Raw genomic sequence first — 16873 nt, 5'->3', positions numbered from 1 at the left:
AACTGGCAACTCTTTCTGTAAAGGTATTATGAAAACCTCTAAAAGATTAATTGCATGTCTTCAGGTGACATTAAATTAATTTCTGCACTCGTGACAGACATTTGATACTCCGCACTGAGAGGACAGATAACATTGTCAGGACACACACAAGGACAGTGGTTAGGGTCCCAGGGCAGCCTCTTAGGAATTCTCCGTCCGATAAGGCCCACTTCACTGTCACGCCAGTGCTGCCGATCTCACAGCCCGCAGACCTCACGGAACAGGTTTCTATTAACTGCAACAATGCCGGGCCTGGCCCCGTAATCTTGGGAAGGCTCGCTCAGAATCTGGCCAATAAATGATATGCACGCGACAGCAACTTTCGAAATATCAATACACTTAAGGCTCTATTTTGTCTCTGAAGACTACTGTTCAAGGAGAAAAGGTGCAAGAAAATAAACAGGCTAACATTTTCTTTCCAGGTTCCTGGGTCAATGCCCTAATTAAATTGTTGCAGCATAACAGGAAGGGAGAACGGTCTGCATTTGCAGCATCCGATTCTCTGCAACCCACGATCCTTAGATTGTTCACGCCGAACGCATGAACAATCTAAGTCTTAAATGCTTCCTGTAAAATTTCAGCAGTGGGTCCATGTGAGCTGGCGTGAACCAAAACCCCTAAGGTTAGGGAGCGCAGGGCACATGGGGCTCGTAGGTGCCAGGGCTTCCCGAAGCGTGAGGACCCGATGGCAGGGACGCGGAGCTCACCGCGGCAGGAACTCGGGAACCGGGCAGTCTCTCCAGCGCCATCTCCCCGCTCTAGCTTTGAGATCAGTTGGGCTTTGGGGAGATCCGGAAACAGCAAAATTAAGTGGCCTCTGGGGTTCATAAGCCTCAGAGGGGACCTCCCGCCCCAGGATCTCAAGAGGAGAAGGCAGCGGGCTCTTCCAGATGAGACCCCCACGAGGGGGAGGCTCCAGGCTGGGGAGAGAGGCTTCTAGGCGGCCCTCGAGGAGCAGCCTGGACGACCTACTTGGCAGCATGGGGGAGGCCCCTGCAGGGGGAGCTGTGGGAAGTCAGGGAGAAGGACTGAGCCGAGACCACCCCCCCCCCCCACCGACCCCCAGGGGAGCCACTCCTATTCCACTGGGGAGAGGGAGCTCACAAATCCTGATTTCTGATTTCAGCACTTCACTCCCCAGCACCGCTGCCCTAAAGCAACCCAAAAATTAATGTAGAGAGATTCGGACTCACTACAAGGAACTACTTCTGTCCTGCAACGAACACCTGCCGACTCTGCCCCAATTTCGCTTAAACAGTCGTTTCTCTGAAAGTTATGAACTCTGCCCGCTAAAGCATTTCAAAGCTCTTAAAGACAACTATTTATGCACAATAGCTTCTCCTCTGAAAGGAAGTTTCTGGCACACGCGTGTCCTCAAACACGTGACTAATCCAGATTCTTGCCCCGAGTTCCTTCCTCTCTTCTGCGGTTTGCCTTTCGGCCGTTTTCCTGCTCGCCAGCACCTGTAACAGGGAATCAGCCAGCCTCCCCACCCCCCCACCGCCCCGAGAGGGACAGGAGCCAGCGGGGGGAAGGGTCTGGTGCTCACCCCCACCCCCGGCCCCCCTGGCTCCCCACACCCGCGTTACAGCAGCTTCTCTTACACCCAGCTCCCCGACTGCCTGGTCTTCCCAGGTCCCTTCTGTCACAACTCCGTGGCAGCTCTGTCCTCTCCGACCTCACTTCCAACTCCCTTCCACCCGACTTCCCTCCTTCCTGAGGCTCCCGGGGACTGCCTGACCCCGTAGCACGAAGTCCGCTTGGGCCAGGAATGAGGCGAGTCAGCAGAAGAGCTGCGCCCTCCGCGCTGGGAGGCGGCTCAGCACAGGGCACGTGGTGTGACCCTGCCCCGACCCGGGTCTCCGCACCGCGCACTCACCGCTCAGTGCAACCCCCAAAGGTGCCGAACAGTATGTCTGATATAACCCCACCTTGTAAACTGAATAAAGAAGGAGTCTGGGAAGGAACCATGAATGTTAGCCTGAAAACATGGCCAGAATTCATAATAAGGACTAATGCTACTTTTGGTTTTTCCAAAGTTTGCTAACTGGTGTCATCTAAATTTCAACAGACGTCTTTTTAAATATCTGTAACGCGCTTGACACCGTCCTAATCCTGGAGACCGAAAAAGATGGAGGAGCAAACCCAGCCTCAGTCAGTGGCCGTAGCGGGCGACAGAGCCCTGCAAACCAGCGGTCACGCGCAGCAGGTGGCGAGGGGGCCAGAGGCAGGAACGGGGCACGTCTGGACAGCGGGAGGCAGTGAAGGTGGCCGATTCCACCCCTATGTTCTAGGCACAGAAGCTGCGACCCCACCCCCCCCCCCCCCCCGCCCAGTGGAGGAGTCCCCAGTGGGTGGCAGATGTCCCCAGGATGAACGTTTCTGTCTCTAAATCCAACGCCCAGGAGTCATGCCTATGACTTCCTGTGTCGTAAAAACAGAAAAAAAGCCTGCATGTAATGACTGTTTTAGAAGCGTACTTTAAAAAAGCAAGGATCAAATACTAGGCCCGTTATCCCTCTGTGAAAACTCTCCAATGGCTCCCGCTGCTCTCACGATCAAGGTCCAACACCTAACACAGCCTGTAAGGCCCCTGCACTCTGGCCAAACTGGCCTTCCTGCAGCTGGAAAACAGGCCGTGACTTTCCTGCCACAGGACCTTCACACACGCTCTTCCCCATCATCCTAGAAGGCGTTTTCCTTTTCCCCTGCCCTCCTTCAGCCAGTGATCCACACTCTTCACTTGAAGTCACTTCTTCAGGTCCTCCTGTCATACTGCTCACAACACCGTGTCACTGTCTGCTTTTCCAGCACCTGGTCTGCTGAGCAGTCTTACGCAGCTGAACTAGCAACGCGGCCCCGTCGCCGCTGGGACAATCGCCAGCACGACCACCCCGCTCATAAATGCTGGCAGCCAATGCAGGACCCTCACACCCAAGAGTCACCGAGGAAGCTGCAGTGTCTCCTAGCTGTGGCTGTCCAGCAGCCGTGCTGACCCATGTAAGGAACAGAACAAAACGCAAAACCACACAAAACGCAAGGTCCCCACATATGGCGAGCCTGCCTGCGCCCTGCCGTGGAGAGGAGGGAAGCCTCAGAAACCCGCCAAGACCTCCCCACCCCCGCTTAGTACCACGCACCTCAGCGCCTGCCACAAGGACACGCCTTCGCTAGCCCCCCATCCACCCCAACCCTCGGGTTTCATATTTAAACAGGGATGCCGAATTCTCGGCATTCTCACACAAAAGCAACTCAAGAAATAAACTGAACACATCAGAGAGGGTGCTTTACTCATGTCAATGCCCTATTTCCAGAAACGTCATATACAACAGAATCTGCTTCTGATCCATCCTCCGGCCTCGGGAGCTGCCCGGGGAGGGCTGGGTGTGCGCTGGGAGGGCCCAGAAGCACAGCAGGCACCTGCTCTCACTGCGGAGACAGGACCGCACGGCTGAGCAGGAAACGGAGCACGGGCCCAACCCCCTCTCGCACCAGGTCTCAGGACGTGTTCAGAGAACGACGGATGCATCAAAGAACACGGAGCCAGCCTGGAGCAATCCAAACATCAAAACCAGTAACGACAGTAGCAGTTCACTGGACAAAATGAGAATCCAGAGGCTTGCACTGCCGTGAACGAATGAACAAATGAACAAGAGCAAAGAGGAAGCTACACAGCAAGCACAGAAAAGTGCTGGCATCAGGAAGACACCAGTGCTCGGGGCGCCCGGGTGGCTCAGTCAGTTAAGCATCTGGCTCTTGATTTCCGCTCGGGTCATGATCTCACGGTTGGTTGGTGAGTCTGAGCCCCCCATCAGGCTCCACGGTAACACTGCAGAGCCTGCGTGGGATTCTTTCTCTCTCCCTCTCTGCCCCTCCCCGGCTCACATGCCCTCTTAAAAAAATTAACATGAAAAAAAATTTGTAATCAAAAAAAAAAAAAAAAAAAAAAAAAAATCACCGCTTGCTAAAAAACAGTGAAGATCGGACAAGAGATGAGACATTTACACAGTCTCGAAGTACCTTCCCGTACGTCACTTCTCAGTTACCTGGGGTAGGACTGGAACCGCACGGCACAGACACTTGGCAAGCGCCATCTTCCTCAAGCGATCGAAGTGGCCAACACTGGACAAATGTGCCAGGCGCCCCCCGACGGGACCCACGGAGGACACAGTATCCTTCTGTGCCGCTCCTGCCGAAAATGCATGACCTGAAACTGATCACGAGGAAAAGTACGGCAAATCCAGAGGACGTCTGACAAAATAACCAGCCTCCCCTCTTTAAAGAAAGTCCAGGGCAAGACACACGGAGGCCGAGGCTCCGTCCCAGAGTCAGGGAGACTAAACGCAATGCACCATCCGGGACCGGACCCCCACACTGCGGAAAGGTGGCTGTGAGGAACGTTACCGGGACAACTGATGCAATCTGAACACGTACTGTGGACTAGGCGGTGATGCGTATCGCCGTGAGATGTTCTGAGTCGTGAGGATGTCTGAGTGCGGTTTTGTGAGACAACACCTCGATACTGAGGCAACACGGGGGTGTCTCCAGCCCACTCTCAGAACAGCGAGAAAGCGTGTGTGTGTGTGTGTGTGTGTGTGTGTGTGTGTGTGTGTGTGGAGAAGGGCAAAAAGAAACACCGATAACGCAAACGTGGTAAAACACAGCCCGGTCAATCGGGTAAAAAGGGGCACGGGAAGTCCTCATATGACTTTCGCCACTTGTCTCACACGGACGTTCTCCCCGAAGTCAACCACCCTCCGCCACACGCGAGAGGTCAGGTAGGCACGTCGCCCCCACCACCTCTGGAGGAGATCCGAGAGACCGCGAGCGGGCACAAACGCGGGAGGAACCCCGAAAGCGAGCTCGCGCGCACGCGCGAGTCAATCGGGACTTGCCGCGCGCGGCATTCTGACAGCCTTTTAAAAATAAGACACAGGAGCCTCGCGATGGGACAGCCGGCTCCCCTGCTGAGGCGTTCCGCGCGTCCCCCTTTTCTCTGCGCGGCCAGCAGAACAAAGCACCGGTTCCTTCATTTGCCGCCCAATTCTTAATTTTATGACCTCGAGGAGAGTAAGCCGCTGAATTCAGAATCTGCTTTCATTTCCTTCAAGAACACCGGCGACCGCCGCCGCAAAGAGGCCGTCTCTTCCTCGAGCTGGAAGGAGACGGCAGCGGCGTCCAGGGACCTGCCGCCCTGCGCGCGGGCACCGCGTCGCTCACCACACGCGGAACCACGGCCCACGGCCCACGGCCCGCGCGGGAAAGCCGGCCCCGTTCTCCCGGGGACGCCGGGCTTCGCTGGGGCCGCCAACCGAGGTTCCCCGAGGCCCGAACCTGGAAGACGGGGCGGCAGTCCCCACTAAGGTCCTGAACGAAGGAGGGCCCGGGGCACGCGCCTGCCCCGGTCCCGGTTCTCTGGTGTCTGGTCCCAAAGGACGGCTGGAGGACTATGGTAAGTTCACGTCGAGGAAACGCTTTATATTTTTGTATTTGCTCTCGTGTCACTCGAATAGTTTTTCTGGATTCTGTATGCGTTATGAACAAAACTATGAGTTAACGAGACTGCTCTTTTGGCTTCTGAAAACTAAATACTTAAGTAGCTTTCTGAGACACGAGCAAATGGAGAATATTTCCAGATCTTCAGTAATCTGATCATTCCATCAAACACAATTCTTTAGGCAGGTCACTTACATAAGTACCTTCGAGGAGGCACGTGAAATTTTGGAAGCATTTGCCAATATTCAACACTCTTCATAACCCGCCACTCCTCAGACACTCATTCTAGCAAAGCTGGACAAGATACGAAAAAACTAAAATCCACACGTACGTGGAGCGCCTCACAACAAAGGTCTCGTTAAACTGCAAATTCCCCAGGTTTTCATCTCAGTGTTTTAAATATAAAACGTGGCCTAATTTGACTTCCCCAGCAACGTTCAAAGGTTCGCTCGCAGCACACGGCAAGTAGGGCTGCACGCGGCCAGGCCACACTGTCCCTCACGCCGGCGGGCTGGGGGCCAGGAGCCTACCCCCACGTTAACACAGGTTCCAGAACAGGAATGATGGAAACCCGGCCCCTCTCCAGTCCCGCACCCGCAGCTGCGGCCGCGCACCCCTCGCGGCATTTTCCTACTTCCGGACGCTCCCCAACACTCTCCAGTCAGGAGCCACCACTAGGGCCCGGCAAGAAAAATGAAACCTAATCGTCACACTTCTTCCAGAAGCCCCTGGCAGAACTCTTCTGGACCAACTCTATGTACTCACTGGAAACGGCAGAATATCATCCCTCATCAACTAACAACTAACTAAACTAAACTAACTAACTAACTAAACAACTAACTAAAAAGGCAGCAGCAAAAACACCTGTTACAAACATTGGTAAAAAACTTAGCTCTACCCTGGGCTGCTAACACAACCTCTCTGAGACTCCGTCTACTCACCTGTAAAATGGGAACGCAAGTATCTGCCTCATCCAGATGCCGTGAGTACATGCTATGCACCCGATGGACGGTAACTACTACTATTTAGGGCATGAAATCACAGCCTGCATTCCTGGAATGGGCCTTGGGAGCACCTAAAAAGCAAACAGACATGCGTGGAGGGCCTTCCACGTGCCAGAAGGTCCATCTCCTCCTTTCCCACAACTTTAAAAACCCCGTCCGCAGCCTGGAGACTTGGGTTCAGACAAACGAACCGGCAGTTCAGGGCCCCAACAACGGAAGACAAATGCCCGTCCAGACACGGGGCTCCCTCACACACAGCCACGCTGTCCCCACCACGTGGCGCCTCCGCGCGCACACGCGAGCTCTCGGTCCCGGCGAGGGACAGCTGCAACGTCTACGTTCCACAGGAGGGAATTTCACGAGGACCAACCACCGGCAGGATGCCAACGGCCCCTGAGAAAGATGAAGAACCACTCCTGGACCTTAACCACGACCATGGTCACCGCGACTGTGAGAACCAATACCAAGAAAGAATTTTTACTAAGTTCTTTCTGAAAATGCTTCCTGTGCCCGTGATGCATTAACCACAGTAAAGAGAGAGGATATTAAAAAACTAGAAATTCTCTTACGATGATGAGGGTGCATTAAAATCACCATAGGGGCGTCTGGGTGGCTCGGTCAGTTAAGCATCCAACTCTTGATTTCGGCCCAGGTCATGATCTCACGGTTCGTGGGATCCAGCCCCATGATGGACAGTGCAGAGCCTGCTTGGGATTCTCTTTCTTTCTTTCTCTCTCTCTCTCTCTCCCTCTCCCTCTCCCTCTCCCTCTCCCTCTCCCTCTGCTCCTCCTCTGCTGCACACACACCCTCTCTCAAAATCACATCATTTTAAAGATAATGAACCTAATAAAAAAGAAGACTAAAAACAACGACTGCCTTAAGACTCGGGCTCTTTCACATTGTAAAAAACCCAATTTAATAAAATCCAAAAGTAATTATTTGATTACAAATAAAATATGGAAAATAACAAGAGAATTCCGCATTGGTTCACAACAGCCCCACAAGTAAATTGAGAATTCTCATTAAATTTTAAGATATTTCCAATTTGCCTGTCAGAGTAAGAGTTCCAAGACATTTCTGCTTCCCTAGCAATCCTGTGGACACCTACTTTAGTGGCCACCAGGACCACTTTAGCAGGCCACTATGTACCACCACAGTCCCGGGTCCCGTCTAGAAACCAGACAGCAGACTAGAGGAGCCTACTGAATGCAAAGAATAATTCTAACGACACAGATTTGATGCCAGTATAGGTTAGAAAAAAGTAAACAAAATTCTCTCCAGAGTAAATCCCTAGGAAACCTTATCAATACAATACACAACGTATGTGTTTTGTACTAACAGGATGCAAAGAAGTCCAGGGCTCACAGCAAGACACAAACAGAACGTGGACAGATAACAAGATGCTTTCATTCAGTAAGTAACTAGAAAGGTGAGACGCACACGTGATACTCTGCAGAGGTGTGACAGGTGAGCCCCCGTCGGCCCCTTACACGGTACCAGCTGAGCCCCCAGTGTTCGTGCCACCGTCTCCGGGAAGAGGGCAGGCTGGCAGGGGCAGAAACGACAGGAGAAATGCCGGAACGGAACCATTTCCCCTCCGCATCAGCAGGTACAGCTAAGAATGTGTTCTCTTAAAACAGTTCCTTCCTCAGGATGCCCGGGGGGCTCGGTTGGGCGTCCAACTTCAGCCCAGGTCATGATGCAGTTCGTGGGTTCGAGCCCCGCATCGGGCTCTGTGCTGACAGCTCAGAGCCTGGAGCCTGCTTCCGATTCTGTGTCTCCCTCTCTCCACCACTCCCCTGCTGGCGTGTGCTCCTTCTCTCTCAAAAATAAAAAAAAAAATTTTTTTCTAAAGAATAGTTCCTTCCTACCTACAAAAGAAAAACCCCGAGGCCTTTAGGGAAATACTATTTTTTCTGTTTCAGAGAGATACAAACAAGAGATGTTTACCCTCCAATAATTCAAAAGTTGCCAACACACTACTACAGGACTTGCTAAGATAAATCGTAAGATACAAAACGTGTCAGTTAGTAAACTTAAAACTTAGGAATTAAAAGGAAAGCTAAAGAAAGCTGTTCCAAATTTTGGCATGCAGCTATTTTTATGTAAAACTCCTCTGTTGTTTTTCTGCGTATTATAAAATTATACAGCATGGTTTTGGAATACAGTCTGATAAAAAAAAAAAAAAAATTCCCCCCCCCCTACTGGAGAAAAAGACAGCAAAAACTTAAGTAGATAAATTTTTTAAAGGAAAGGTGCTAACTGGTTTGAAAGTCGCTTTCAGAGCAGAGTGGTGCCCTGCACATCCCAGCCCACCAGCAGCCCTCACTTTCACACAGGCCACATCACCACACTGTACCAGGCACAGGGGCCACAAGAAAAGGTCTATTCCCAGCCATGGCCCCATGGCCCCTCCTCCTAAGTTTTTAACTCAATTAAAAAAAAAAAAAAAAGAGAGAGAGAGAGAGAGAGAGAGAAATTAAGTATGCCTCAGACAAAGCCAGAACAAAAGGCCACAGATACCATAAAACTGATTAACACTTGGGTTCTCGCCTCAAGAAAACAAACTCGCACAATGTTAACACAAGCTGCGGTGACACAGGCCACTTGCTTATCAACATTTTGAATCACAACAAATGGAGGGGAGAAAAAACAGATTTGGAAAAATATCACAGGGTCTGCTGAATATGGGATTTCCAATTCCTATCGTTCTACCAAAACTGTTGCTACAGCATGCGAGGAAGTCACACTTTTATACGGACCCAGGAACAAAGGCGTTGGAGGTCAGCGACTCACAGGAGCAGCCATGGGCTGTCCCTAACCCGGTGCGTGGCCTTCTCCCTGGACCGGAGCCCCGGCTGCCCTGCCCTGCCCCCTGTCTCACTGCCACCGGAACAGGCTGTGAGTCCCCTTCTGCGCGGGGAGCAAGGAGCGTGTGGCCTACAGAGCCTCGTGCGGCGGGGACCGTCCGCGGCACCTCCGAGTGCCACCCTTACCCAGACCGCCAAGCTGGCCCTCACCGAGAATGCTCGAGCACGGGGACCGCTCAGAAACGCAGAGAGAAGCGGGCTGCGCTCCCCCCGGGACCACACGACCCACGTGGCCTCCCTGGAGAACTCTGCTAAGCCTCTGTCTTCTAAAACGAGAGAGACCAGCTCGGACACACAAGATGACAGTCCTGGAGACAATGCTGCTGAGAAGCGGCCTGTCCCCCAGCCGCGGGGCCTCCCTGAATCTGAAGCTACACACAACAGGTACTTGTTTGCGGGTGAAGGGAACTTAATTTTTACAACAACTTGGCGATTCTGTCACAAATTACCTACGAAAGGAAAAGCTAAAACTGAGAAGCATCCGCCCTGGGGCTGCCACGCTGGCCTTTCGTGAAGACCCAGGGGAACCGGAAGGTCAGAAGGGGAACTTACGACAACCCTGACCACTGGACTCGGGCGCTCAGAGGCTGGACCGCGTGATTCTAGCAGGCTGCCCTCTTCCAACCCTCCCCTGGGGACGAGGACACTGTACGTGAGGCGCAGATTCCAAGAGGCGCTGGTGACCTCGTCAACTTACCCCGCCTGACAACTTAATCACCCTGACCTTGGAGCTGACGTGCGGCCCGTCTCCGCCGCCGCTGCCGGCCCGGTGCATGACCGTCCTCTTGGCGCCGGGCTTGGCGTCCGGGGGCCGGCCCTGGAGGGCGGCTCGAGCACTCTGCGAGGGGGGTGGCGGCCCCTCCGCGTCCGCGGGCTTCCCCTGCGGGACCCTGTGCGGGCCCGGACTCTGAGGGACGGCCCTGGCCTGCCTCGGGTGCTTGGGCGGTTTCGTCTGCTGTCCTTGGTACTGCCCCGGAGCGCCGGCCGGCGCAAAGTTGGACATTTTGGGCTGAACGTTCGAAACGGGGCCGTCCTGGTTTTTCACAAGGAGTCTGTTTTTCACATTCGGTCTAGGCTGCGCGCCCGGGAAGGGCAGGAGCGGGTTCCCGTTGGCGGGGGCCGGTGAGGCCGCCTGCTCGTCCGGCTCGGCCGAGGCTGCGGGCAGGTGCAGCTGCTGCTGGGCCAGCCTCTCCAGCAGCTCCTTCTTCCTGGCGCCCGCCTGCTGCTGCCGCCGCAGCTCCTTCTGCTTCAGGATCTCTTCTCGGAGGCGCTTCTGCTCCTCGATCTTCAGGCGGTAGAGGCGCGTCTCCTCATCTTCATCGGGAAACTGCAAGAGAAAACACGCCCGGCTTACTGTGCAGAACCGGGGCGGGGGACCACGGAGGAGACGCACTTTTCCAAATACGCCCAATTCAGGGCCTGCAAAAAGCCATTCAAAATCTGCTTACAGACTTTAAGTAGAACTCTTTCCTCTGGGGAGGGGAAAAAAAATTACACAGCTAAAGCTAATTTGGAAAATCTTATCAGAATATTAAAAACGAAATAATGTAAATTTCCACTCGTTTACAAGTTTGAAACCAATTAAACTATTCATTTAAGATATCAAAATATGTTTCGAATGGAAACGCCAACAGTAGGGAGACCGTGCTGTCACACAGGTTTTATCTGGCTCCTCTCTGACGAACCAACAAAAGGTGGGTATAAATGATCTGAAAGGGCCTGATTAGAACTATTGATTTTTCGTACAGAATTTTCAGCCTGATCTCAAACTCATTTGTCACAGAATAATTGGTTATAATGAACAGCACAAGTCAATCTCTCTGACCTTGAACTCATGCACTCTCCTCAGAATCAAAATGCTGCCAATTGCAGTATTGGAATATTAATGGTATATAAGGAAGGCCTTTAATATGCCAGCCCCAAACCATTCTGAAAGTCTATCAAAAGAAATCTTTGAAAAAGTTCAGTAACTTTCAGGCAGAGCATCCCATGAAGAAAGTTTATTAAAAGTTAAGCATTCGTTAAAAATTATAACTAAAAAAAATCATAGATACCCTCATCCAGAGATCTTCTACAGAAGAACATAATAGGATTTAATCTCTCTACACTTCAGCTACTAACAAATAAATCTTAAGAAATGGGGAAGAAGATCAAAAGGCAGCTGAAGACACCCAGAGCCGACGCACTTGACCTACAGGACAGAGTCAGGGCCTCATCAGGACTGGCCTGGCGTTTCAGAAGCAATTCCGACCAACTCGGCCATCTGATTTCAAAATCTAAGGTAGGTCTGAAATAGCAAACTGAAGGCAGACAAGAGCTACACAGGTAGGTGTCCAGAGCAAGGGAAAAGCAGAAGAACAGTAAGACGGGGACGGCTGTCCCAAAGGCACTGGGGCCGGGCACTCAGGGAGCAGCAGACTGCTGGGGGAGAGCGGCAAGGCCACAGGGCCCACTGTTTCATCAACAGAGGAAAAATTAACACTAAGGTTTCTCCCAAACAAGCAAGAGTTAGATGAAGTATGTTCGAGTACACAAGTACGTAGGTAAAAATACTTGGAAGTGGATTTGCCCTTTATTCTATCATTAGCAATTGGATGAGAGTAGGAAAATAAACCACATTTACCTAAGATTTTTTAAAAAGGAAAACCATTTTACTCTTGGTCCCATTCTATGTGTACATAAAATTAAAAGCAAAAAAATAAGGACATTCGACTCACACTATGGCTACCCGCAAGTTTCATTTCGCATTCATGGCACCTGCTGGATTCTACAGAAAGCTTCCGCAGAAGCCTGTATTTTTAGATCAACTACGGTGAAAAAGAACAGCAACGAGTGGCTAGCGACATGCCCAAAGCTCACTTTTCTCATTTTATTTAACCACTGTCACAGTGAAAATAATGTGACTTACGTGACTTTATTTTTTCTGAACTAAATCAGGTCACAACGTACAAGGCAGGCGCTAGCTATACGACTAAAACCAGGATAAAGTTTTCAGCAAAATTCCTTTTTATAAACTACCCCTATCCGGTCAGTAAATCTACATAACGTTCTCATACATCGATCTTAAAACCAAAAAAGTCAGACTTTCTCTAACGTGGTCTTTGTAAACGTTAACTCAGAATTTCTACTTGAGGTTCACATTCCTCGTTTGGTAGCAATAATTTATTAGGAAAATCTGACCCCAGCCCCCAATTTCAACTGAAAGAGAACTAAACGTGGCTCATTCTTTCATGCCTCTATTGTTATCTACGGAAACTTTTTTTTTTATTCTGGAGAGAGAGAGAGAGAGCAGGGGAGGGACAAAAGAGGGGGGAGGGATGGGGAGGGGAGGGAGAAGGGGGGAGAGGGGGAGAGAGAGAGAGAGAGAGAGAGAGAGAGGGAGAGAGGGAGAGAGGGAGAGAGGGAGAGAGGGAGAGAGAGGGAGAGAGACAGACAGACAATAGAGAGAATATCGCAAGCAGGCTCCGAGCTGTCAGCAGAGCCCACAAACCGTGAGATCATGATCTGAGCGGAAATCAAGGGTCAGACACTTAACTGCCTGAGCCACCCAGGTGCCAGTAATGAAACTCTTATCCTTTCATCATGTCACGTTAACAAGTGATACTAACTTACTACGTGTCGTACATCGTTTTTAAAAATATTGGTGGACCTTCCTCATGCTGACCTGACCTCTTCCCACCTGCCAGGCACAAACGCCTCGGCTAGCAACGGTGGGCCGTTTCAGGGTGTGGTGCTGACCCGCGCGACAGCAGACTCCCAGCCGCTCGGTGAGAACCTCCATCTGACAGCTACCGCTCAACTTCTGCATCTGCATTTCTGGGGAGCAACCCGGAACTAAACCCCTACCACACAAACCCCTACCACACAAAGCATCGGGCAAGCAGATCCGTCTCTTTTACTGATCAGTGGCCCCCAGGGCTTTGTCCGAACCACAGATTTTACTAATAGTAAACAAGAGACAATTAAAAAGTTGATGACCAACACCGTACTAACACTGAGCCACTCCTAAACAAAAAGTAACCAAGTGACCAAAACGAAGTCGAGGTACAAATAAGATCTTAGTTGGAAACCATGGAAAATACTGTCCTGCATTTATTATACGACTTATTCTATTTGATAATACACAGAATTCACAACAAAAGAAAGCTGCCCGCAAAATCTCGTTTCGAGGCCAAAGGTCAAAGTGGCCCCATCTCCCAGTAGCGGGGCAAAGAGAAACAGTCATAGAAACGTTAACGGTACATCTACGTCCGAGATTGGCTAACGACAGCCCTCAAGCCAAATCCGGCCCGAAGCTTGGTTCTGTCGGAAGTTTTACCAGCACACGGCCACGCCTACTGATGCGGAATGGTCTACGAGGCCTTCTGTGCTAAAACAGCAGAGGTGAGTAATTATGAAGACCGGCTGGGCCGTAACGCCTCAGGTATTTACGATCTTGGCCGTCTCCAGAAGTGATTTGCTCGCTCCCGTGAGGAGGGGACAGGCTCTGTGGCAACACGTGCAAATGCACAAAACACAAATGCAATCCGATACCGTAAACACGTGGAAATGACAGCGTGTCCTCCGTGAAGGCTGCTGGGTTCAAAGAAGGAGTCAGATGAAAAACTGTGGCCAAATTTTACGAAAAACTCGCCGGACGAGAGTAAACTAAGAAGTACAAGTTTATTGTAAGACTTCCTGTTTGGGCCCAAATTATTTCTTAATAAACAAAGTCCTACCTCTGGTTCTGTTTTTGCTTCTTCTTTGGGTTGAACCACAGGGCTGAGCGGCTTGACCTTGGCTTCGGTCTTCCCCGGTGCGGCCCTGGACCCCGCCCCCGGCCTCGAGGGTGGCGACGTGCTGATGACAGGTTTCACTTGAGCCGAGGCCGTGGAGCAGCGACTGCTGCCCATATCCAAGACGTGCGACGGCGCGATCGGTAGCTCGCGCAGGTTACTGTTCCTGGGAGCGGTGGGCTGCATTTGCTGCATTGGCCGCTTGGTTACGTTCTGAGAAGTTGTGTTCTATCACAAGAAGAAAGAAGTCGAATTATAACTGGATACTTGGGAGAAAGATAAAAAGGCACATTAGTGGATGAAAACATGGTAAAAATCATTTTAATTAGTGAGCGAGTTCTCTTTGGGGTGGAGACAGCTTTCCCCGGTGAACACTCGCCTTCGCGCATCAGTGTTCCTGCGCTCTGGGGCAGCACACCATTATGCTGAGGATCAGGACGGTCAAGGCTATCATATTTGCCTACAGACAAGTTCCTCTTTAATGGAAATTACACCAGCTGGCTGTAGCGGTGCCTCAGTGTGGGGACTGACGCTTTTAGCAGAACTGATGGGGCCGACAAAGGATGACTGGCACCACTTTCACTGGGTCCCGGAATTTACGGCGGCACAAGAAAAAGGGCGAAGCGATAAGTCAGCATCCTAAGAAAAACTGCTCTCTGCGTGAGAAACGTGCTTGAAAGTTTTATCTGAGGGGAAAGTCTTAGTGATGCTCGTCCCTGGGATTCTTAACAGAGACACGACCCTGGGAGGAGCTTAGAGGTAGGAGCCGGCTGTAGGAGCACTGAGCTCCAAGAGCACGCAGGCCAATGTTTACGGGCACAAGGCTAGGGACACAGTCTGCCATTGCTCTAACACAATGAAGTCTAAATTACAATGCATCTTTCCCAAACTCCTTCCTCTTTTCTTTTTTTTTTTAAAGTTTATTTATTTACTTCTCTATCTATCTATCTATCAACGTGGGAGGGGGGTGGGAGGGTGAGGAGAGAGGGGCAGAGAGAGGGAGAAAGAGAGAATCCTAAGCAGGCTCCAGGCTGTCACTACAGAGGCCCACATGAGACTCAAACCCATGAACCACAAGATCATGACCTGGGCCAAAATCAACAGCTGGATGCTCAACCAACTGGGCCACCAAGGTCCCTCCCCCTTCCTCATTTCTTGTATCGTTAGTCTCAACGTTACTCTAAGAAAGAAAGCAGGTATGAGAAAAACTGAGATTAAAAGTAGCTAAGCGACACCCTGGAAGCTCAAGGTCAAAGGGAGAGTACTAAAAGGAAAGCCCAATTATCTGACCTTGGCCCACAATTCTAACCATTAGTCTCTTTATAGAGTTATTTAATGGAGGACAAGGCAATAGCAATGACTACTGTCTTTTATTTTTAAAGCAATGCACACTCCATAGCTCCCTTCGATAAATGACAGGCCACACAGCACACCTGCTGAGGGCACCTGAGACTGTGTCCTCACAGATGCACTGATGACCTCCCGCAGTTAAATACAGGCTTCACAAGGATAGGAAACTTGTCTCTTGTCCACTGCTGCCTTCCCAGGAACTCAGATGGTGCCTAGCAAGAGGCTGTGCAGTCAACTCCACCTGAACCCATTTATTTATGCAGAGCACAAGGACGCAGAGACGATACAGCCAACAACAAAAAAAGGCAGTAGTTAAGACAGAGTGGCCATCGCCCAAAAGCAGGGTTTCCTAACGTTATGTGTCCACTAATGGTATCCACCGCTGTAAGAGTATCTAGGGGCGCCTGGGTGGCTCAGTCGGTTAAGCAGCTGACTTTGGCTCAGGTCACGATCTCCCGGTTCGTGGGTTTGAACCCCACGTCGGGCTCTGTGCTGGCCGCTCGGAGCCTGGAGCCTGCTTCCGATTCTGTGTCTCCCTCTCTCTCTGCCCCTCCCCTGCTCATGCTGTCTCTATCTCTCAAAAATAAATAAATGTAAAAAAAATAAATAAATAAGAGGATCTAGATATACACACATAAGATGATGAAGAAGTAAATAATGCTAATACAGTCTTCCCAGCACAAAAGGGACTTCATTAATTCCTGCAGTCAAGAAAATCAATTTCCTAAGCAGTCTTTGACACACACACTCCCTTCAGAGAAACGTAGTACCCATGTTTCGGGAATTAAAGCGGAGCTGGAAAACACGCGGCCTCACCAGCTCTGCCCCTTAAGTTCCGCGCCTTCAAAGGTGCCCGGGAAGACAGCCGAAGGCAGCGGGCCACTTACATGCCTGAGCCCCTGGCGCTGGGGACACTGCATCCGAGCGCCGCCGGGCTGCGGCTGGGCCGTCTGGATGTGAGGCCGGAAGTGCGGCTGCGACACGGGCATCAGCGGCGGCGGAGGGACGGACAGGTGGTGGTGGTGCTGGTGCGGCTGCGGCTGGTGCGGGGGCTGGTGCTGCGGCTGCGGGGGCGGCTGGTGCTGCGGGGGCGGCTGCAGCGGAGGCTGGTGCTGCGGCTGGAGCGGGGGCTGAGGCTGCGGCTGCGGCTGGGGCTGGTGCGGAGGGGGCAGCGGCGGGTGAAGGGGCCCCTTGGTGCCAAAACAAAGACAGACAACAGTTACAAACGCGCTTCCTAGGTACGCTGCAATTCGGCCGTTTCTTTAAACCCCCGACACCAGCAACTTGAAGGGCACTGAAATTTCATCTTAGATTTGCCGACAGAGGTCGTATCACCTAA

At 51.5% G+C, this 16873-nt stretch overlaps 1 protein-coding gene across 8 annotated transcripts in view; it reads right to left on the bottom strand.

The window, feature by feature from the left end:
• RBM33 (RNA binding motif protein 33) overlaps nucleotides 1-16873 on the bottom strand; it is a 139275-nt gene that overhangs the window by 26836 nt on the left and 95566 nt on the right. For 6 of the 8 annotated variants that reach the window (XM_078437075.1, XM_078437083.1, XM_078437094.1 and 3 more), the window contains 3 exons: nucleotides 16422-16724; nucleotides 14128-14412; nucleotides 10107-10736 (listed from right to left, as the gene is read on the bottom strand). In XM_078437075.1, coding sequence (XP_078293201.1) covers nucleotides 10107-10736; nucleotides 14128-14412; nucleotides 16422-16724 — 1218 coding nt within the window. The remainder of the gene's footprint in view (nucleotides 1-10106; nucleotides 10737-14127; nucleotides 14413-16421; nucleotides 16725-16873) is intronic. The other 2 variants (XM_078437084.1, XM_078437090.1) reach the window with 1 other exon arrangement.

Source organism: Panthera onca, chromosome A2 (assembly GCF_046562875.1).
Source record: "Panthera onca isolate mPanOnc1 chromosome A2, mPanOnc1 haplotype 2, whole genome shotgun sequence".
NCBI lineage: Eukaryota > Metazoa > Chordata > Mammalia > Carnivora > Felidae > Panthera > Panthera onca.
The sequence above is the reverse complement of the archived record's forward strand: the minus strand, read 5'-3'. Positions and strand labels throughout refer to the sequence as shown.